The sequence below is a fragment of the Molothrus ater genome, chromosome 9 (assembly GCF_012460135.2).
Source record: "Molothrus ater isolate BHLD 08-10-18 breed brown headed cowbird chromosome 9, BPBGC_Mater_1.1, whole genome shotgun sequence".
Taxonomy (NCBI): domain Eukaryota; kingdom Metazoa; phylum Chordata; class Aves; order Passeriformes; family Icteridae; genus Molothrus; species Molothrus ater.
The window spans coordinates 428,105-452,134 of NC_050486.2; the positions used below are offsets into that span (position 1 = coordinate 428,105).

At 41.6% G+C, this 24,030-nt stretch overlaps 1 protein-coding gene across 2 annotated transcripts in view; it reads left to right on the forward strand.

Moving 5' to 3' along the window:
• Window positions 1–24,030, forward strand: part of ATF6 (activating transcription factor 6) — a 76,564-nt gene that overhangs the window by 1,115 nt on the left and 51,419 nt on the right. For both annotated transcript variants that reach the window (XM_036387580.2, XM_036387579.2), the window contains exons 3-10: window positions 976–1,063; window positions 1,382–1,476; window positions 1,960–2,089; window positions 2,336–2,542; window positions 5,021–5,241; window positions 10,629–10,814; window positions 11,208–11,299; window positions 22,951–23,094. In XM_036387580.2, the coding sequence (XP_036243473.1) occupies window positions 976–1,063; window positions 1,382–1,476; window positions 1,960–2,089; window positions 2,336–2,542; window positions 5,021–5,241; window positions 10,629–10,814; window positions 11,208–11,299; window positions 22,951–23,094 (1,163 nt within the window). The remainder of the gene's footprint in view (window positions 1–975; window positions 1,064–1,381; window positions 1,477–1,959; window positions 2,090–2,335; window positions 2,543–5,020; window positions 5,242–10,628; window positions 10,815–11,207; window positions 11,300–22,950; window positions 23,095–24,030) is intronic.

The window sequence follows — 24,030 nt, forward strand, 5'->3', positions numbered from 1 at the left end:
TGAGGGCTCTTAATGCCCAGCTCACATTGCGGTTTTTTGGGCATTCTTCCTTTTAATGTGCTCTGATGAGCTTTCTTTTCATTCTAACTTGCAAATACCATTATCTATGCAGTTTGCAGGCTTTTTGAGCCTCCCTTCACAGAGCAAGTTGAGAGTACAAGGGAAGGTATAATTGCAGCATGGTTTTCAGGAAAATCTTTGTTGTATATTTGTATAAGCTGGGTAGGTCATGTCTGTATTTTTCATGCAAGTGCTTATAAAGGGCCACATTTGCATAGGAAACTGAGACTTACAAATGTACAAGCATAATAAATGGAGAAAAATTCCAATTGTTGTTTTAAAGGGCATATGATAAATAATATGTATGGAGTGATTTTAGCCTGTTTGTTCTGATTTTTGTTGGAAAAGGAAACTGGTGTCCTTGTCTTTAGATGTTGACATTGGTGTATTCAATTATAGGGAGACCTAACACATACCATTAATCAGGTCTTGGGCAGATCAGTCTTGTGTGTGTTTTCCTGCTGGTAAACTGCCTCTGGTGCTGCTTTGGTTTGTAAAGTGCTTTGAGATGTAATGATGGAAAAGCATTATGAAATAAATTTTTCAAGACAGATGAAGGAGAGGATGGCACCAGGTTCCTAAGACTTGTGTTTTTTGTGAGATGGTTCAATGAACTTAGAACTTTTGCTATACAAATTACAAAGAAGAGTACGATAATTAGTGATTAATTAGTGATCTTAAACTGACCTGCCCCTTCCTACTGGTGTAAGTTTAAAAGAAGCCTTGTTTTGTGTGTTTCAGTTGAGAATTTCTCCTTAAGGACTTTATTCTCTGCATACCTTAAGGCACCTGAAGTGATTGATAGTTATGCTGTTTGTTTTGTTTTCTGGAGCTGTAGGAATGTGAACATAATGGCTGATGGTGTCAATGCATCTTTCTTTTTGTCTTGTCTCTTTTTCTGAACTGTCATTTCAGGAAAATGATCTTTATAACTTTCATTTTGATTTGGATTTGATGTCTTGGGACTCGGACCTTTGGAATATTACAGGCCATGCTTATGCAGGTAATTAACCTCCTATATTTTGCAGATGTTGCTCTTCCCCTCCTGCCCCACAAGGGTGAGCTCTTAAAACTCATGTGGAACTGTTTGATGCCCTGCAGCCTTTGCTCTGTGATGGGAGATAGGCTGTGTTTCTGTAGGAGGTGGGTACAGCTGGCAAGGGCTGTCCTACGAGCCAAGTTATTTAATACCTTTAATCTCCTTACATTTTCTGCTGTGCCTTGCTTTGGGAATTAAATATCTGGTGTAGGACAGTGTGTTCTTTACTTTTCCCATTGCTACAGACTTGTGCAGTGAAATGCCTTTACCTGCCTCTTGCAGATGCAAACGTGAAGACAGAACCTTTATCACCAGCCACTTCCAGCTGTTCGGTCCCTTCACCACCAGCTGTGGACTCTCCAGTGCAGAATGTGCCTGTATGCAAAACCCCCCATGTAACACAGACAGCAACAGCTCTGACAAACCAAAAGCCCTGGGATTAACTCCTCTGACCAAATTCATGGCATAAGAGGAAACAGCTTATTTTCCCAACCCTTGCAAAAACCTGTCAGTGGTGTTTTCTTATCTCTTGTCTGTGACCCATTCAAATAAGAACATGTTCGGCTCTCTTTCCTCATCTATGTTCAGTAGCCTTGTTGCCAAACAAAATGCCTTCTAAAGGCTTCTGGGTCTAGCAGGGTTGGCCTCTGCCTCCCATTACTCTGCTGATGGGGAGAAGTACTTGTTGGTTTTTTTTAGTGGTACTTGGCATTAGCCAGAATCAAATTGCAGAGTAAAACTTTTGTCCTGTTGGCTGCAGCAGCAACACAGATGTGATGAGAAGCAGATATACTCTGAAGTGCTGGTAGATACTGCTCTGAGTTTCTGAAGTGTTAACCTCCCATGCTTTCTGTCTGCAGGATGATGTGGACTTCAGCTGTAGCTCCCAGATGTCTCCCATCTCTCTCTACAGCAAGAGCTGCGGAAGCCCTGCATCCCCTGAAGGAGATGGAGGGAAGAAGCCTGCTGTGAGCATCTCTTCTCGATCTGGTATGAGAGAAAGAGTTACTTTCATGCTATTGATAATATGTGTGTTGTCTTGCATGCAAATTAATACAATTAACTAACAGACACTAGAGTCCTATCATTTATGACTTAGGTATTTGATCAGGTGTGTTTATTTTCAACAAATATTATAGATGGATAAAAAACCCCACATTAAAAGCTACTTCATTATAGCTTGAAATATGTATTTTATGCCTCTTGGTCCAGTTCTGACTCTTTTTCCTTTTCTAGCAAATAATTCTGCAAGGAGCCTGAAGAAGTGTGGTCAGACAGTGTCCAGGCCTTTGATACAACCCAAACCCCTTTTGCCTGCTGTGCCTGAAGCTCAGGCTAACATTGGCATCCCAGCTAAAACCATCATTATTCAGACTCTTCCCACGCTTGTGCCACTGCCAAAGAATCAGCCTGTTGTTAACATCCAGCCAGCACCTCCTAAAGGTAGGTGAATTGTCTTGACTGAGCCAGGTCTTGGTGGTAGCATTGTCTGTTTGTGTTGGCTGGTAGAATGAAGTTAGGTTTGGTGTATGAAAGAGGAGGAATAGGAGAAAAAAGGGTCCTACATGCATTGCTGGAAATGCTTTAGGCTGAGAAGATGGCCTCACTCCTCTCATCCTGTCCTGTGAGAAACAGCACTGTGTAAAATGGAAGACTGGATTATATAATTCCATTATTTGGATTGGAAGACAGAGGCTGTGCTGAACACTGGCAGCTGAGGAGATAAAACTGCTGATTTGGAAGGATCTGTAGGGATGCTTTGCTCTGCTCTGCTTGCAATGTCAGGTGGTGCATAAGGTGATTACAGTGCTGTTCTTGTCATAACTGAAGGAAGATCCAGTAGAATCAGTTAGGATGACTTGAAGGAAGCTGGAAAGCTTGGGGGAAGTGATATAAGTATTTTTTACCCACATGAAACTCTTCCACAGGATGGAGGGAGCATGGGTTTATGGCTTTTTAGCTCACTAAAACGACATTAAATAGAATGTTGTGAAATCTGCTAAAAATTGAGAGCTGTGTCAGAGGTTAGAAAAGTTGATGATGTTAACAAGAGGAAAGTGACTTCCTGCCCCGTGATAATTCTTCTTTGCTTCAGTTACCCTGATATTGGTTTTTGAAGTAGCTCGAGCTTTCATTTCTGGATCCATGGCTTTCATTTCTGGATCTGCCTCTCCAGGCAGGGCAGGAGGGACCCTGCTTGCCTTGCAGCACTTGCCGGCTGCAGTTGCTCGTTTCACCAGCTGATGGCCACAGTCTCTTGCAGTTGATTGCACGGGTGCTGAGGCACGGAAGGAGGAAAAGGAGACAAATTCTTATGGGCATGTATCTAGAAATTATTGCAATTGGGAAAAATTTGTCTCCATTACTGATTTCTCTTCCGTCAGGGGTTCAGCCAAATCTGGAGATGCTGGCATTTGTTGTAACATGCCTAAGATTGCTAGACTGCTTAAAACACAGGTCAGCATTGTCAACGTGACCTAATTCTTATTCCTTCTGATGTTCCAACTGATAAAATACCATCTGGAATAAGGAATGCTGGGGGATATGGATTTCTTTGGATGTAAGTCTAATACTCTGAAGATCAGCTTCTCCTTTTCCCTGAAAAAAAAGTCAAGGACAGTAGTTTCTGTGAGACAGTATAGAGGAAATACTTTTGACAAAGTATGTCCATGCTTTCCTTTAACTGATGGCATGTTTAAAATTTCTCTTGTGGAGCTTCCATAATAAAAACCATAAGGATCTTTTTTCATCTGTCTAAATCCCCTGCATATGACAAGTTGGAAATGCCAGTTTGAAATATGCCATTATCTTAAAAGAAGCATGAGAAATTTTATTTTCACAGCCCCTTTTATAAACGCTTAAAGGAGAAAGCATGGTCTTAGAGAATCATCTCTTTTATACATAAAAAAAAAAAATTGAAATCATCTCAAATTCATCATTTAAGATTCTTAAACAGGGTTGTACTAAGTTAGGATGTCTTTGAGATTGTGCCTGCAAAAAAAAAAAAGGTCTAGTTTAACCCCATACATAAGATCTTGGCACTAGGTAAATTACTTCACTTTTCACTTTCCAGAAGGCTGGGTAAGTGCTGTAATCCATTGTCGAGCATTTTGGTTGGAATGCTCAGCTGGAATGTGCTCTTTCCGAAAGTTGGCGAGGTCATCCTGTTACAAAGGATTAGAGAGACATTAACGTGTTTTCAGACAGCAAAATATTACTCAAGCACCTGCTTGAGTTAAATGTAGTTGTTGGACTGAAATTTCTTGGAAGTGACTGTTTTTAATTCCATTTCAAACTGTCAAAATTACCTCATTTTTTCTGCCGGCTTTTCTTTAAGCTCAATTCAGCTTGTGTATAAACTTTCTTGCATAAGACATTTTTCTAAAAAAATGGTCTTAGTGTGAATTGAAGCTTCAGCATAAGTTTTGAAAGCGTAACTTTCATTGCTCTTTTTTGTTCATCTTCATCTCTCTGCTAGTTTGAATTGATCTGTGTGGCTTGAGTCACTTCTGTGTTGTAAGTTTTCCATTGAATGCAGCAATAAAGTACTTATGGACAAAAGGGAGAAGAAGGATTGAGGAAAGTTGGCTAAATTCTGTGAAAAGGTTGTTCAGAGTGCTTCAAGTATTAGCAATACTGAGTAATATATATAACAAGTGTTGAATTTTATTAACTTTGAAGAGCTTTTGAGACAGAGCTTGGTTTATTGGATTTCTTTAATGTCTGTAGTTTTGGTTTGCAAGATGGATTAAGAGTCTTGTAAACTTTGGAACAACTTCCTTCCATTCCTGTTCTGTGCAATATACTAATGGATTTGAGATCATCTGTGCAGGGCAGGAGAGGATAGCAGTATGCCCCTGCAAACTGGTGATGTATAAATCCATTTCATCCATGCTGAGCGCTGCTGTTCTTGTGTTCCAGGTCCATCTGTGGTGCTACCCCAGCCTGCTGTGGTACAGCTCCAGGCTTCTGGGGTGCTTCCTGCCTCCCAGCCAGTCATTGCAGTCACTGGAGGGGCCCCAGCACTTCAGAACCACACAGTGAAGGCTCTATCTCCAGCTGCTGGGAGCGGCTCCAGCAGCGGCAAAATCCCGGTGACAAAGCCCTTGCTCCCAAGCAGCTCCCTGGCCATGGGGCTGGATGTAAGTTCTGACTCTGATAGCTGCTAACCAAGGCTTGTACACCTCTTGTAGTTAGCTGCATGTGGGACCTAATGGTCCCTTCAGTCTCAGGAAAACTCTCAGTAGGATTTCCAACTGTAAGCAGGGAATTCAGCAGCTTGGCACAGAACAGGGAGGAGCAGCTAAATATCTGCTGACCTGCCTGGAGCTGCAGACCAAGTGTGCAAGTGTAGTGGCAGAAGACAGTGCTGATTGATATTTTCTGTAACTTGTCTTCTCAAGTGCAAGTTCTAAGTGGCTGGACCTCTCTTACATACAGGAAAATTTGATAGATCTGATTTTTGGTTAGTGCTAAATCACTTTTCTAATCCATATAGCAAAAGCGTTTCTTTGGAAGCAGGTGAATTGGAAATTTCAATGCCTCATTCTCTTTCCATACCCATTTATCTCTCCAGATTTTACTAATAACTTTTAGAAACTTCAGTTACTGAGTTCCATATGATCCTAATCTCTTCAGGCTCCCTTTTGATCATCTATTGAATGAGTAGAAGAGGGTTAAATTCTCAACAATTGCAGTGTGAATAAGTAAGTTTTTCCGTAGTAGCTCACAGTAAGCAGTAGATGTAAACTGTAGTTTTTGAGATGTGTGTGGGCTTTTTGTCCCTTTCAGCTCTGACATCTTAACCAGCTAGCAAGCTGGGTGTTAACTTGATTTAGCTCCTAGTAACTTGGAACTGCTTTGATTGCATTTTGTTGTCCAAAGAAGACATGCTTGTGGAACGGACCAAAGCTTCTTGTTGGTGACTTCAAAACTCTATCATTCCCCAGTGGGGTATTCCAAGAACAGTTGTGAGCTGAGGGTCCTATCACATCTCAGTGTAAGGCAGAAAACACTGGTGAAAACACGTGGAATTTTGATGTATACGGCACTTGCTTATTAGCAGTGCAGATCACTGTTTCCCAAAAGCAGTGGGAAGCCTGTTCCTTCAGCTTCTTTGGAGGGATGTTGCTGTATTTCCTGGTGTCTGGGATTGCCACTCAGGCCTGATGGTAACTTTTCCTCACTAATCATTTTTGTGTGTGGGCTGCATTTTGTAATGAAAATATTGTGCTACCAATAGTTTAGCAGCCAGAGTACAGTGGAAACTTGATATTCAAAGTGCAAGAAACAAAGGTCTGTAGTAGGCAGAGCAGTTAAGTATGCTGCATTTTTTAATGATAATTGCCCATCATGCAAAGTTAAGTCAAGAGACCACAAATCAATGACCTGCAGTCACTAGATTTGTGACTCCCTGTAAGCAGGGCTAGCATGGCACCTTGCCATTGTCTGAATATAAGGTTTAATTGACAAAACCCCCTTATTGTCATCATATTCCATATACATATCCATATCCATGACATCAGGAGTCAAATGTGTAGCTGGGGTACCAAACAGGTGTTGGTTTGCAAGGGTGGTTGTGTTGGTATTTCCACCCAAAGCCATTTTAGGGAAATAGTTTTAAGACTTGTAAAATGCTGCGCATCTTACCTGTGTTTGTTACAACATGAAAAAACAGTTGCAGATGTTCTTTGGCACATACTGTGAAAAAGTGCTTTGAGGAGAAACAAATGTTTTGGGATTCAGCTTGGGCCAGCAGGGTTAAAATATCTCCCGATTGCCTTGGACACCATATGTGGCGCTCAGGGCTGCACAGAGGGAACTGTCATTTGAGCTCTGCAACACGTGTTATTGTTTCCTAATCTAAGCAAATGTTGCAAGATAAAAAGAAACACTGCAGGACTTTCTTTTGGGTTTAGGAGGGATAAACTGTTAGCTTAACATTCAGACGGCCAGTGGATTACACTGGGATGAGCTGATGGCTAGCTGTAGGTGTTAGGCCCCGTGTGTCCTGGTGGCACACGTGCAGCCCACCAGCCATGAAGGAAGTGCCAGAATACAGAAAATCTAGAAAAGATTAATTATGCAAAATTACTTCAACATAAGTGTGGATTTCTGTTTGAAGAATCCTCATTTCTGTGCTGTACATTGTGTAATATTTGTGTGACATAAACTCATTAAGCAAGTTGTGTTCTGTTGAGTTAGAGACAAAACCCAGAACTTCCATTAGAACAAAAAAACCTTGCATATGTCTTGTATTCCTGCAATCAAAGATGCATCTTCAAACATAGTAACTTTCATAAGCTGAGGTAAGAAGCCAGCTAATGCTACATTGAATGGTTTGTACTTTCAGCTCTTTGTTAACTTTCCCAGCACATGTACAAAAACTCTCGGGAGTATGAGAGACATTCTTGCTTCTAGAAGTACAGCTTGTGTTGGAAGGGAGGTTAAATTTTGCTCATAACTGAGTTTTCTTTGGAAGTAAATTGAGGTAGCGGTGTTTATTTGTAAAGTGCGTGACTCTGTAAAACCTCTGAAGATAGAGGACAGTCTGAATCTGGTTAGTGCTCTTTGAAGGAAGGGTTTGCACTGAACCTGCCAGTTCTCCATATTTACAGCGTTCTTGTGTGTGTCTCTGCTAGTGGTGGTGTGGTTTTCAAAGCTAGAAAGCAGAAGTTGCATCGCTAATTACTGATTGTTTTTAAGGCCAAGTTCTCCCTCTATGGTCTGTGTTTCCTTAGAACCCGGAGTTGCTATCTTGAGTGGAACATAATACGATACAGTTTTAAAAGTTGGAGGCTGTAAAAGAAGTTAGCAGAGCTGTTTGCTACCTTTAATCTTGCAAATGTGCAAAGCAATGTCGCTGAAGCCGACTGACATTATAAATTAGTTCCTTTCCCTCCTGAGTGTCAAAATGCTCGGGCAGGGGGCATATTTACCTTGGTGCTAGGCCAGCTGTGTGATGCTGATTGCCGTACTGCTTCCAGGTTCAGCATTCCTGTAGCACTTCACTCACACAGCTCTTTCCATTTCCTGCATTACATTTAGTTGGGATTGGGTGTGCAGTTGTGGCATATTCCCTGAGAAAAGCCAGGCAAGACCTGGAGGGCTGACCAAGAAAGACCTTAAGCTGTTTAAGGATTGTATATTAAAACAAAATAACTTAGGGACACAAATACTGGATTTCATTTAAGCAGGGGTTAAAAATTAGTCAAAATGTAGTTGGTGAGGCATATACTGAAATGCAGCTACTGCACAGAGTACCTGGAATCAGGCTGGGGAGAGTTGCTGTTCCTCACAGCATTTGGACAACTCAAAGTAGAGCAATCTGGATAAGTGACACATAAAATGTAGATGGCAGTGTCTGAAACAGTGACAGATGTATGTTAGGATGTACTTTTAGTTTAGAGCCACTGCACTGGTGCTCTAACACCTTATTTTCTTCAGGGAAGCATGTAGATTTGCCAAAGGTTCCAGACATGTAATTAAAAGCTGTCCAGTAATGAATAATCCTGAGCAGGTCTGCAAACAAGAATGGATGTAAACAATTTGGTCTTTTCTGAGTTCATAATGCAGAACGTCTTTTTTGAAAGGAGAATGTAACTCCTTGTTTGGAATAGCACACAACTTGAGCCAAAGCTGCTGCATGAACTCATGCCTTGTTTTTTTATCTCTGAACAGTTTAAGTGATCCTGGCCCCTGACTGGTGTGTTCTGTACACTGCAGTTCTTGGCTAGCCTGAATCTTTTATTTTGGTCCAGTTTTTATATGTCTGTAGAAGCTTTTTTATGTTAAATGTTGTACTTAAAAAATTCAAGACAAAGCTTAGTGTTAATGAAAATATGTTAAAATCTTTTCTTTCTCCACTCCCTGCTAAAGAGAGAAACTGGAGTAAGTACAAACAGCTTCACTTTCACAGACTTTGATTGGTGAAAGCAGGCTAGATATATGATAAATGATCTTTATAAAAAGCAATTAGACCAACATGGAGGCAACCCAGAACATTAATGCACTGTAACACATTTTCTTCATCTTTGTCACCAAACTGCAGCATCAAGAAGAATGGTTCTTCAAACAGCTTGTGGCTGCTTTTTGTTGAAGATGCCAGTGCCCTAGAACAGCATATTGTCTGTGTGCAGGTAGATACAAGGAGAGAATTGAAAAGCTGTGGTTAAGGTTTTTTTACATAGCTGGACTCAAAATCTGAGTTAGTTAATGTTACTGTTCTGTGACAGATTATACTATTTCCCTAGAATAATACTTCTGGAATAGTTCTCATCTTTTTTCTTTAATGTTCCTGCTCTGGGAGATACAGATTACACCAGAGCCTTTGCTGGTAGATATTGAAGGATATTCAGGTCTATGTAAGATGGATCATTCAGTTATCTGTCAGTGTAATCGTCATGGAGGCACATCCCGTTGCAGCTTAAAAATATGATGGAAGTCTTCTCTTCTTAATGAAAACACTGTTGCTAATCTGTGAGGGAAAGGAAATCAAACAATCTAGTGTTTAAACTTAGGATTTTAAGTAGTTTTGTATAGTTCTGCAGTATTCATCATTGTTATCCTTGTCGGCAGCAAGATGGTTTTGGTCTGGGTCGTCCCACTCAGTGCAAACCACAAAATGACTAAGTGGTCAAAGATGATGGAGTGTTCCTGCTTGGGAAAAAAATCAGTCATCGGGATTGTTGGAGGATGGGGAGGGGTTGCTTTGAGCTGTCCCAGTCTGGTCTTGCAGACTGAATGCCTGCTAGTGGTTAGAATGAATTATGTGCTCTCCTGGAGCATGTTTGCTGGTTGAGCTTCATCCCAAAGGAATCCAGTTCGTGTGCTCTCAGAGACTGTTCTGTGATGTAAAGCGAAGCACTTTTAGTGAGACAGTCAGGAAATGTGAACCCAAGCCACACTCCTGATCTGAATTCAGATGTTAGTGTAGATGCACCCAGAGAATGCATTTAAACTTGATACACACGGAATATGCAATCTGAGATCAGCAACACTATTCAAAATCCCAAAAACTGTGTAGCATAGGTGGAAAAGGTACAGAAGCAGGTGTAATCAGTATGGAAATGACTTCCATACAGAACAGACTGAAAAACCCTAGAAATTTTCTGTTAGGAAAGCAGATGACTGTAGCCTGATGTAGCAGATGATTGTAGCCTGTAAAATGGTGCAGGGAGAAGTCAAGGTAAAAGACTTGCAAATTCTTGCTGCCTGCAGACCTGAAGATAAGTTCTTTTCTGTCTTGTGATGTGATTGATCAAATCAAACTTGAGTATATGTTTGATGACCCCTGCATATAGAATGTTGAGAATACAGAAGAAAACAGAGACAGTTCAGGATCTGTTTTTTTCCTTAGGTATACCATGATCCTGAGGTGCCTCTCTGCTGACCATTCCAGCTCATTTGAAGCAGAGTATGGGAAGCTATTTGTGCAGACCTCTGACAAAGCAGAGAAGCAGAAATTCTGTGTGGAATGGAGACAGTTTTAACTTGTGGATTGTTAACAGCCTGTGTATTGTGTGTTCAGGTCAATGTCTTGAGGCGGCAGCAGCGCATGATTAAAAACCGTGAGTCAGCCTTTCAGTCACGCAAGAAAAAGAAGGAATACATGTTGGGACTGGAGGCCAGGCTGGAGGCAGCCCTGCTGGAGAATGAGAAACTCAAGAAAGAAAACAGCACACTGAAGAGGCAGCTGGATGAAGTGGTACTAGAGGTAGGAGATTGTGATGAAAGTCTGATTTCATATGACAACAGTTGTTCAGGTGGAAGGCACTACAACAGAGTTGGGGAAATACTGACTATAAGACCTTTGAGGGTTTCTAGCCCATGATTTTCACCAACTCTAGCTCAGGATAACTGACACATTATCTGGTAGACTTTTCATTCTTTACTTCATGATGCTTCTGAATATTTCACTGGATAGAAGCTGATCATCATGTTCAAACCAAAGTTTTGTTTTTAAGTAGTTCAGGAATGTATTCACACATAATTAGGCAAGAATAAATCTAAAAATCAAGTATAATTTGGTGTATGTACTTGGCTTCTGACATACCCCTGCATATGTGCACCTCTCTTCTACTCAGTGTCTTCCGTTTTCTCTGTCTAGAACCAGAAGCTCAAAGTGTCATCTCCGAAGAGAAGGACACTCTGTGTGATGGTGATACTGGCCTTTATAATGTTGAATTATGGTCCATTGAGGTAAGCTGCTTAGAAATTCCTCTTTGCCTGGCAAGTTTACTGTCCTGAGATTTTTGTTTGAATCATTAATAATATCCAGTGTTGTATTTTAAAGCCTTGAGCTTGAAATCTGAAATCTGTCGTTTCTTCTCCTCCTGCTTAGGGGAAGATGCATCTGTATAATGGTTCCTCTTTTGGAATCCTTCTGGCAATAAGGGCTGGATCTTTTACATCTCATTTCTCTTGGTTTGGCATTTTTTTATTCAGTGCCAGCATTCAGCAGTTTGTCTGCTCCATTTATGCCTGCAGAGATTAAGAACTGTGTTTAGAATCCTTTTAGGAAAAAAAGTCAGACTTGGAGAGCTTATCTCTTGCTCATACCTGTGCTAATTTCAGTAGCTATGACTTGAAGCTGCTTTAGTACTCAAAATACTCAGGAAACCCTGCTGTATATTCCATGCCTTGCAGTCCTGACTCTTAAGATGTGTCTAGCTCCCTCATTACAGAGTAAGCCCTTGTCTCCCAGGTCTGGTGAAGAAGTTGTTCCCTCTCCTTAATTAGTTGAAGTGGTAATCAGAAACTTCTCTTGTTTGAACTGTTATCAGTAGAGTGTAGAAGCCAGAGAACAGCAGGGAAAAGCTACATCACTTGCCAGACACTTTATAAAGAAATCTGTGGAAGAAAGAATAAAAAGAAATACTTCTTGCACATACCTGTCTATTTAACTTGCTTTGGAACATAAAGACCTTTTAGATTGAGCTGTTTACTTTTTCAAAAAGGCATAATATTTCAGTAGGATCCCAGTCAGCAGTGTCTGCATTTGTCCTCAAAATCCCAGTCAAACTAAAGGAATGGGATAAATACAGAGGAAGATTTTGTTTCTGACTGTGATAAATTTTCAGAAAGTGATGTTTGTATTTGTAGTATTAGAAAAATCGGTAAAGCTGAAATTACTTCTGAAGTATTTGCACTTACTGCAAATATTGTTTATTATCAGGAAGTGAAATACAGCTGATAATTTTGCTTTGATATGGATGCTGTTAAGGGAGACCATTTCTTAGTGTATTTAGGTTTGTATTGTGATTTTTGACTATCAGGCAGAAAAGTCATCTTCCAGATACTAAGGGATTGATTTGTACATCCCATCTACATTTGAAGCATTACTACTCACTTGAGATAGACACTGGTTGAGAATTACTAGAACCAGTCATCTTTCTGAAGCTGGGGGAAATGTACTTGTGTCTGCATTGCAGTGAGATGATGGAATGCATGAAATTCTTGTTTGTGATGAAAGGCTTGGGAACAGAGAGGTGGGTGGGGAGTCTTTTACCACAGTGCTCTGAAGTTTTGTGGTGTCTTCCCTACCCCCAAAAATAAGCAAGGTGTTGAGCTCAATGGCAAGGCACTGCTGTCAGAGTGGTCTGGAAGGTCATGTTGTGTTCATGTCTTTGCAGCACTCAGTAACTATAGGAATGTGACAGGGTTTAACTTCCTGACAGGTTTAATGTTTAATAAAGTAGATAAAGCAAGAAGAAAATCCTTGGCTGTCTGACTGTTCCTGGCCTGTAGAGTAGCTGAGCATACCAGTGTAACTGCTGTGCCTGAACCAGGTGGTTTGCATCAACACTGGATTTAGGCAATGAAGAGAAATGTAATTGCAAATTTGCAAGGAATTACTCCTCCTGGTTTTTTGGTTTTTTTTTTCCTCCCTAGCAGAAGAAATGCTCACACTGCAATTAAAATCCTAGGCTGTATCAAGGTGGTGTGAATGTTTGATTGTGCAATACTCTTTAGAAGACCCGGAATATGAGCTATACAGACAATTTCTTTAGATTTCACTCCTCCCATACACATTTTCTTCCTTTTATAAAGGTGTCACTGAATGGCAGCTCCTTGAACATGACAGGATTGCTGTTCTGCTTAGTCCTTAACAACTGAAGCTTCCAATACATGTCCTTTTTTTCAGTCCCTGCAATTTCTTACAGAAACAAGTAACTTTTTTTGTGATAATATCCATGCTAGCTTATAGTTCAGCAAAAACACTATTCCCCCCCACTTAGCTAACTGTGGAATCCCTAATTTCCATGCAGTGGTTAGCTGGAGGTAAATATGTTCTGAAACCTCATGTTGCCAATTTTTCTATGTAAGAAATCATTTCACTTGCACAACTGAATGGAGGTGTGCCAGCATTTAGGCTCAGGATGTTTTGATCCAAACACACTAGCAGTGAATATTTTGTTACTTAAAACCAATGAACCATTGCAAAGAGAGTGTGACATCCAAAAAAGCAGAATCATGGGAAATTCACCCCCTAAAATCTGTAGCAGACTTTTAAATTCCCTTAGCTGGCTTTATTGTAAGATGCTTCTCAAGTTCTTGTGGAAAGTGGTAGGATTTTTTGAAGACTAGGGGTAAAACAAAAGGGCAGATGTATAGGTTACCTCTTTCTGTCAAATCAGAGAAAGAAGAGAAACAGTTGGATTGTTTAGGGTTGGGGATGTGAGGCTGAAGAACAGGCAGTCCTGCAAAGCCTCCATGGCCTGCAGTGGATCAGTGAAGGTGCAGTGTTTGGGCGCTCAGCATCCCACAGAGCAGTCCCATCTGGATGGGTGGCTGATCTCAGATTGCACATTCTGTGTGTATCTGTGTTTTCTCTGCATTAGTGGATGTGTGTTGCACTAATAACGACTAATACATAATTTTTTTAATCAGTCTTAAGTCTTGTTGCCTGTGTGTGTGGTGAAATGTTTGTAATGTTTCATGGAGGACTCTGAGACTGCAGTTCTGCTGTTTTAAGATTATGGAAAGCAGTCCAGGATGTGGCAGCACTTGGCAAGCGAGTTTAGCAGATAAAATTATTCTGCTGACACAGGTTTTCATGCTGACAGATAGCGTGGGGATAATCTGTAATGCTGAACTTGTGAATTTGGGGGTGGGGGTGAAAGTCTGGTAGGGAAGTTGGCCTGTTGACACAAGAAATCTGTTTGAAAATACTGGAGGGAGAGTGCTGCCCAATCTGCTTAATTACTGACAAGCCTTTCAGAACATCCTTCAGTCTTTGACACAGCACCATGGTATCTCTAAGAAAAGAATGCAAGTCTAATTATATAGAAATTGAATGCCAGTGCAATTTGAAGACGTGAAAGGGGCTTGTGGGGAGCTAGCGGTCACTCTGCATTAGGTAGCTCTGTGTTACTAAACTCTTGGGTTTGTTGCTGCTTTATATTGAAAACTGAAGCTTTCAGTTATTAAAAGCAGAACTAATTTAGCAGAAATTCTGTTAGTGTTTCTCTTTTATCTGTGTGTTTTATACTAGAAGAGAGGCGCCCAGGAATTTCCCGTCTGTGTGTCAGTGAACTATTCTGTAATCTTAGGGAGTTATTTGGATTCAACACATATAAAGACCTCCTTTTATTATTATATAAGAGTGATTGGTGAGGTGTGTGGAGGGAAAAGGGTACATTTTGGTTCAGTTCATTACTGAGATCACCCCCTTGCCCCAGCCTTGCATTCTGTGAGGTGCAAGGTAGGAGCTGGCAACCAGCAGCATTGGCCTAAAGGCAGTGAGCACACAGGCTTTGGCACACAGCAGGGCTGGGAGCTGGAACCAGGGCATCTGGAGCTGGGTGTCCCTGCAAGCCAGGCTCTCCTGCCTCCATATGTGCTTTCTGTGGAGCTGGTGTTGGTCCCACTCCCAGCTGGCATGGCATCCCTGAGACATGGCTGGCTGCTGCCATTGACAAACATCTAATTAGCTGTGCTGGTTTTTTAGCACTTACAACATCAAATCTGGTCATTTTCAAATTATTTCAGTTCCTATATGCCTTTTTCTCCTCCTTTGATTTCCACGTTTGTGTTGGACTATGCCTTAGAGTAAACAGATCTGAAAATGTGTTAAACAAGCACAAACAAGGCTGAAACAAATGGCAACCAAGCACATGTTCTAGTCTAAACAATCCATATATTTATTTTGGGAATATTTTTATTTTGATTGTCTTCCCTGTTCTCATTTCAATATAAATTGTCTTGTATGTTTGTTTTGGTTTTTTAATGCAAGTCCTACATGTGATAGTAAAATATTTGCAGGAAAATAACCCAAGTCGCATGTAAAAAGCAGGGAAAGAAGAGCAATCACAGAAAATGCAAAAGATAAATTTTCTGCATCTCTTCTTGGGACCATAGCACCAAAGCATGTAAGCTGGTGGCTGTAGCATTATCTTTTTGGCTATAAAAAGTGTTAAGCTAGTTATTTCTTTCCCCATAATCAGTCTGCATAAGCTTACTTGGTGGTTGTCACCTAGCAGCAATCTTAGAGCATTTATTAAGATGTCAGCCAGCCAGAATGTGTCCTAACTACCACTTTAGCTATGTAGTGGACAGAAAACAAAAATATGAAGTTGGAGGGAGGAAAGGCAGATTTGCAAAGAGATGGGAACAGGAGGTTTGAGAGGGTGGTGTGATACTGTTTTTTTTAGTATTATTATAAATTTTGTGTTTTCTTACAAGTTGGCCACCTCTGTATGGCTGGAATCCCTTTCAAACTGGAAAACAGACTTGAAGATATGCAGAAAGCAGTATTTGTGGTGGAGGATGACTGAGGTGGTGATTGATGTAGCTCAGTACAGCTGCTGCTGCTGCTGCTTCAAAACCTCTTGTGTCTCACTGACCTCAAGCAGCTGCGGTAGAATGGCTGGCCTTTAGCAGAGATTTCATTGCAGCTCCTCTCCAGGGTGTCCTCATGGATTTTCCTCTACTTTCCAGGACTGTCCTGGAAACTGAATAATCTATTAAAAATTTAGATCCACTGAGCAGTTGCAAATAAAGACACCGGCCTGGCTGGCTGAGAAGTGATTTGTCATTTGAAATGAAGAAGCAGTGACTTTTGATTCCTGGAGGACTTAGGGGTGTGTCTAATTTCTTAAATTGGTAGCACAAACAGGAAAAAAAAATGCAGAAGTGCTAAGAATAATCATCTTTTACTAAAAATGAGGAAATTGCCCAAGGATTGTTCAGTTTGCAAGCTACCATGACCTTCTGTTTGTGAGCATAAAGTAATGAAAATACAAGTCTTTGATAGCAGTACCCAGATTAGCATCCCACCCAGTGTGCAGCATGCTAGTCAGCACTACTGGGATCTGCTAAGCTTTTGGAGCATGAAGGATTTGGGCTGCTGACAGCACCATCCATTGGGCACACCTGTATTGGTGTCACTGTGGTCTAGTGCCCTTACCTGAGCAATCTTGAGCTGGCATGTGCGAGACCAGGATTATTCTGAGGTGCATTCAGCAGTGGTGTTATGCAAGTTTGCTGTTGTTTGAGACTTTATGCTGGACTCTTTGATTAAAGAAAGAGACCTGTTTTATGGTCAGCAGGAGCGTAGGGATACCTCAGTGATGGGATATTGGAAAGTTAGAGGAATAATGCCAGCAGGGAGCATTTTCTGTGTGGGCAAAGGAGCTGATCTTGTTCCCACACCATCACATGCAGCAAGTGTTGTTTTGCTGCAGAGGTGTGGGAGCTGTGTGTTTGTGCTGGGGTCTGTCAGTGCAGATCCCACCCACAGCTGCCAGCCCAAGGTCCTGGCGTGGTCTGAAGTATCCTCTGTGCTGCCCTGGCAGGTGACCTCAGGCAGTGACATGGTGTGTTCAAAAACATCCCAAATGTCCCCCTGAGTAGCATGTGCTGAGTAGGCTGAAGTCTGGCACCTGCCCAACATGAATGGCAGTGACCAACAGCTCAAGCAGCATTCTTTTGGCCTTACATTAGTTTGTTTCCTTAACATTTCTTCTGGACTCTGTGTGTGCTCCTTCCTGCCTCCATTCCAGAGCAAAGTGAGGCAGGTTGGTTGGAACCACGGATGGCTTGCAGGTAGAATGGAACTTCCAAACTCATGGTGACTGCTCAAAGCCTCTCTAAGAGGTGTTCTGAGAGCAGAAAGCTGCAGATCATGGGCTGTACTTCAGGGTCAGTTTCTTTTCCTCAGTTCATACACTCCTGGGCTTTTTTTGCACTTGATGAAAGATAGAAAAGGATTGGTTTTCTGCTTTTTACAAGCCTCAGTAGCCTCTCATATGTCTTCAGGAGGCTGATAGGCTTAAATGTGATGTATAGTAAACCCACATACAAATGATGACAGTCAAATGCCTATTAATTTCTTACTCACTAGTAGAGAGGAACTGGTGAAATGTGAAGAAAAAACTGTGAGTTGAGTGCATGAGGCATAAAACAGTGCTATGTGAGGCAGGCCCTTAGCTTCTGGATGTCAAGGAGAGATGAAGCCCTCTGCGTGTTTTAGCAGAAACAGCAGAAGCATCAGAAGACATTTGAGGCTCTTAACGCTTGTAGTACAGGAAACTTTATATGATGTTTGTGACACTGAAAGAAAATGTTTCAGTGCTGAGCTGAGTGTACATTTGTGTTGGAGATGGCCCAAAGATATAAAACTGCTTCTGCAGCACACCTTTGGTCTTGTGTTGTAGTTTCTCCTTGAAGAGGGAGAAATCAAGAGAAAAAGGACAGGCTGAGTGAATTGGACATGTGTCTAGGTTCCAGACCTTTCAATACCTCTCTTGATAGGTTGATGCTGGAACAAAATTGCATATCTTTGGTTTTCTTACAAACTACAAGTCTGGGAGCAGGAAGGGATTCCTTCCTCTGTCCTCTGCTGATCACAGCCACAAGCTTTGGCAATAAAGGCCAGATAATGGTAGGGAGTTTTCTAAGCAAAAAAAAAGTGCTCTGAGTGTCAGTATCTGTTTTCTTCCTTTCCTTTCCAGAGGCTTTATTAAAATTTTGCTATTTAAATTAATTGCTATTTAAAGCATGCAAAACACAGCAAAAATATACAAAAACTCCTTTTTGGGTTGCTTTCCTCCTTTTCCACTGCAGAGGAAGAAGGGTGGGCTGCTGTGACAGTGTTCACAGGGGTTTTCAGGTGAGGGAAGAGACGAGAATGTTGACTCTATGTTCAGAAGGCTTGATTTATGATTTTATTATATATATATTGCATTATAACTATACTAAAAAGAATAGAAGGAAAAGTTTCATCTCAGAAGGCTAGCTAAGCTAAGAATAGAAAGGAATGAATAATAAAGGTTTGTGTCTCAGACAGAGTTCAAGTTAACTGGGCTGTGATTGGCCATTAATTGTAAACATCCAAGATGGGCCAATCCCAGATGCACCTGTTGCATTCCACAGCAGCAGATAACCATTGTTTATATTTTGTTCCTGAAGCCTCTCAGCTTCTCAGGAAGAAAAATCCTAAGAAAGGATTTTTAATGAAAAGATGTCTGCGACAGGCTGCTCTCTCCAGCCCAGCACTCAGAGGAGGGCAGCTGTGGAGCAGCCCTCAGGAGAAGGCAGAGCCTTGCTGTCAGCAGATGGTGCACTCATCGGGAGTAGAAACGAGAAATACTTTCCAGAGAGTGTCTGGCACTATGGCAGCATTGTTTGGAATCAGTTAGGAAGAGGACAAGGTCTTTGGTTGGTGTCTCCTTGCAATGTCAACTTTAGCTTGTTGGAAACTTCCCAGCTCATACTCAGAGTTCTGTCCCCAGAAAACTCTTTGTTACAGATACCACTATTGGCTTTCGTCTACAAATTACTGTACAACTTAAATGTCAGTATTCAAAACTTGAAATGCACAGGATTTGTTCAGCCAGAAGCACAAATGAAATTTAGTTTGGGCTCCTGGCAAGACTTGCTTTCACATTTATCAAACTGACATTCAAACCAAAGTAGTAAAAATACAGCTAAAATATCAGGTGCCGTTGAATGCCTGGAGAAACCGTGGCAGGAGTGCTGCTTTTCTTTCCCTCTTATAATCAAATTTATCTACACATCGGAACAAACATCTGCATGAAGTATTTAGTGGTTCTTTCTTTTTTCCCTTGGATCTGGTTTTGCATCTGAACAAGCCAAGAGCTCAGCCAGCTTGGACAGGGTGTTTGTGGCCTGTGAAAACCCTTTCATGCTCACAGTATCTGGGGTGTCCAAATGCAGGCTCTAAAGCCTTGCTAGGCACCCCAGGTGTGTGAGTGAGCTAAACAAGAAAGATTCCAAGGAAAGATTCCAACTTCTAAAAGACTGTCTTGCCCAGTAAAGCCAATTCTCGGCTTCAGTCTTTTTTGACTTGTAATGTGGGGCAGTAACTCTGTTCCTGCAATTAGCAGGACTTGCACAGGGCAGGTATGCCAAAGTGCTCTTCCTTTTCCAACTTCTCATTTTGTAGCTCAACAGGATGAAAAAGCTGACAAGGCTTTTGCCATCTGTCATATCAAACCAGTTCTTAAACTATCTGTTGGTATCTTAGTTGAAAATACTGTTTTTCTGAAGCTTTCTTCCCTCTGAATAGGATCTTCTACCTTTCTTTTTCACATTTTCTGGCCTCTTCTGCCTGATGCTTTTAAATGCCCAATATTTACTTCCTCTTCAGTGTCATAGTGCTGGGATCTGTTCTGTAGACCCTTCCTGTTGCTGCTTGTATTGTTGCTGTTCTGCTTGGCACTTGTGAAGCTCAGCATGCCTGAGGTCAGCAGATGTTTCCAGATGCAGCTCTGCAAGACAGGTCCATCATCATCCCAGCTGCTTGAAGGGATTCCTTGCTCCTAAGTCATGTTTTTCCCCCATATTAATTTGAGATGAAGAAGGAGGAATATTTCTGGTACCCTGTCTCAGGCCCTCAGGTAGCCACATGGCAAGGAAAGGACTTGGAGAAACTGGAGGACATGGACCATTACCTACACGTCCTCTCCTATTTGTTTCCTGAAGATGGAGCCCTATTTATAGACAAACTTCACTAGTGTTCCCTCTGGGGAGAAGGGAAGAGGAAGAAATGATACAACGGAACAACATCATCTGTTCAGATGGGGAAAAAACTAAGAAAACTAGCAAAACTCCCCAAGTAATTAGAAGGTGAAAGTGGGGCAGAATTTCAATTTGTGGGGCTTTTCCTTATCCAGAACTAAAGTTATTTTGGTTTCAGGTCATTGCCACAAACCAGAGGAGCAACAAAGGGGATTTTTACATTTATTTTTTTTTCAGACATATCTGAGACATTGAGAAGGAACAGTCATTTGCAATGTCCCTAGAAAAGAATGGGAAAGAGGGAGTGCAAAAGTGGCCTATATAGCAGAAATTGCTGCTAGCTCTGCTTCAAAAGAAAAATAAACGATCCTGATAAAGGAAAGGGCATTGGAAAAAATACCCTGATATCATATCTTGTTCTCAAGTTTGTGTTCACATTGTGAGAAGTGGGCACCATGGTTTATACGTATAAGGATGGCAAAGCATACTCTGTTCACCTCCTTCTTTGCCTTTTGCTTTTGAAGGTATCTTCTTTCAGGTTGAAACATCCCATGCTCAGTTGATGAAAAGATACAGATGTTTTATGCTTGAGAAGAGGGAAAATAAACATTTCCTGTCTTCTAGAGCTGATGTAATAAATGTGGTCTGTGTGGTTTAGAATGGGTGTGTAGCTAAAACAACTAAATCACAGAAAGGACGATTAGCTGTGCTTGTGGTGCAGTGTGTGTCTTTATCCTTGGTTTGGATTTGTCTCTGTTCAGAGTTCAGGGTGAACTGCAGTAGGAATGAATTCTATGTGACACTTCACCTCACCAAGCTGGAACCTGAAATAACAAGAATTGCTTTTGCAGAATGAGACAAATAGGAAGGAAGAGCATCATGGATAAAAGGCAGTTTGTTGCAGTTCTTCTGCTTAGATTTTTTTTCTCAGCTTTAACTAATTAATTACATGGACAGTTTCTCTGGTTCTGGTGTGTCATTTTGAATAGGAAACAAGAGAATTAGGATAGGCTAAAACACCAGATCCAGGAGGTCCAGCAGCGCACTGGATGGCTGATACATCTCAGGCTGTGGAGAAGGGATTTGCAGGAGAGTTAACAACTTTCAGATCTTCTGAGGGATATTCTTGGTCTAATGAATAAAGTACCATGTACTTTTAGCTGTCATGACTCCAGATTAAGTACAGTAAGGACATTTCAGAGGTGAGTAGCTTCCAGCAGGAATGTGATGCATCTGTTTAAACATCAGCCTTAGTTTTGATCTCTGGTTCTTGGGCTTGATATGCTGCCAGTTGTGCTGATGCTTTCGTTGGCAAAGAAGAGATGTGATCTCATAAAACCTAGTAGGTAGTGGGGATTGATTCTGTAAAATTGGATAGGCCTGGTGTTGCCCGATAGGATGTAATGAATAAACCATCCAGCTTTCTGTGCAGTAGAAGCAATGAGACACTTGGATACCACTGTACACAGGCAGTAAGGAAACTGTAAGTATTCTGCCCATTGGCACAAGTGAAAGCAGAGCCTGTAGCATTTCTGCTGCCCTCATTCCATGCTGCTGCCTAGAAACCTGGAGGAGAAGAGGCAATCAAAGCAACATCAGCCTGAGTCTAGGATTGTCCTGACTCCTCTGTTTCAGAACATGACACAGTTGCTCACAGGGTCACTGCTAATAGGAGTGCAAAAGTGTTGGCAAAAGAGAAGGAATTTCTCGGCAATTTTGTCTGCCTTCTGCTTAATTGTGGAGTATTTAATCTGCCCTTCTTGCTACGTTTTGTCTGTCTCTATTTGTATTTGTTGCCTGTTGCAAAGTGATGCCATGTAAAACCAGGAAATACTCGTCTGCTGGACAGGAGGGGTGGGGCATGAGTTAAAATACACTCTGTGAACTGCTATCAGCATGAATGGCAGAGATCTCGTCAGTGTGCTGCATTGCATTTTGTTTTCACTCTGTTGCTGCTGGTGATCCTCTGCTGTTGGCAGCCAAGAAGGTTAGGATTTGGGTTTGTAAACATGCATATTTCAGGAAGCAACTGTGTTATGAAAGAGGAAAGCCAGCCGCTGGAGAGGAGAAATTGAAGTATTGCTTCTGTGCTTTTGAGAGTTCTCAATTGTAGCTCACCCTTCTGAAGATGCAGGTCTGGTGCAGCAGTGGTGGGGTTGCCTGTTCACATATGCAGTGCTGCTCCCTCTCTGCATGGAGGACAGCACAGACACTCCTGGCTGGCTGAGCAGCCTCCAGGCCAGGATCCTTCAGTCCATGCCAGCACACACCAGATCAGGGTGTGTGGCACCATGGCCTATTGCCCATGGGGCTGTTGGCCCTGCCAGTTGTTCTAAATCCAAGTAGAGTTGAACATATTTAAGTTTGTGTACAGTCCTGGTAGATGTCTGGCATAACATTCCAGGCTTGCAGCTGCACGGAATTTGATAGCTACGTTTTCCTTACATGTTGTATTCATATAAACTATGTGTATTGTACTTTGAGGCTGATGAAAGTTGAAGTTTTGGCGTGCTTTGACTTGACTGGAGATAATTTTCTTATCCCTGTAGACCTGGGTTACAAGAAGAGTGTTCTTAGTTTCAGCAGGTGAAGTTTGTGTGAGGGAATGTGAAAACTGGAGCATCTGAATCCTTCAATCAATTAAAACTGAAAAAGAGAACAGAAATGCTTTTCTGACTACTACTGCTTTGAACAATGATATATAATGACACCTCAGTTTTTTACAGTAGATACAACATGAACCTTATCCATGTAATGTAACAGCAGCCAGAAACTTCTCCACCTGAGTGTTTAATGCCTTACAGAAAAGTGCCTTGCAGACCTCTTACGTGTGTGATACATTTTGCTATGTTTATTATGTTTTCCAGTGTATTTGAAAAGGATCCCAATGGAGTGGATTCTACTGTGAGTTCTAACCACCGGACCAGAAATCTTCTGGAGTTCTCAGCTCACCAGGAGTCCAGCACAGCTCAGAAGATACCTGAGGGCATCGTTTCTGAGAAGAGTAACAGGTGAGATGAAAACCTTTTACATATTTTGGGTGGCAGAGGGCACTGGTGCTTTTAGCCCTCACTGCCTTGCTCACCTTTTTGGCCGGTGCTCTTGCTGCTTTTACAGGGTACCTGAGTTCTAAGCACAGTGTTTTGAAAGCTTCTCAGTTTGCTTTTCAAATGAATATGATGTGTTATCTCCCAGAGTACCCAATGTGTAGAGCTTCAAAAGTGTACACGTGGCTGTGCTGCACAGTGTTAGGGAAGAGAGCTTATCCACAAGTGCTTGTCACCAAGACTTTCAGGACCTTCTTCAATTCAGCTGTTTGCTTTTTTCCTCTGATCTATAGTTCAGGTTGCATAGTTGTGATAGCTGTCATGTTATCTATCTCTTCTTACTTTTCATGCTGGAGTACTTGTTTTCTTAGTTGCTCCAGAGAAGAGTGGGGAAGTTTACGAGTAAGAACACACTATGCACTTAGCAGTCTCTTTTTCATTTTAAAAAGTCCATCTGAGTCATCCCTGTGCTTATCCATTATTTAATTCAATACTGCCTTTCAGGCTTCCTAGATCTCCAGCATGCAGTGTGTAAGTGAACATATAATTGCCTCCAGATTGAAGTCTGGCTAATACAGCTCATGTTTTCCCGTTACAAGATCTATCCTATTAGACTGTCCCTTTCCAGCAGAGTGTTTTGGCTGGTTGAACAAAGCCAGGCACAGATGTGCAGAAAGCCCTAATGTATTTTGCCATGCAAGAAGAAAGCAATAAATCAGGAGCATTTTAAGGCTGTAGCCATGGTGAGGGCTTTGTATCCTACGTGCTGCGTTTCAGACCATGACCTGTGGGACAGAAGAGTGGAGTGGTTCTCTTAGGAGGATGTGCTTGTGCCTGTACCTCCTTTTCTTTCTCTGCTTCACCCTGGGTTTGGCAAGCTGTGAGCTCTTTGCTGCATAT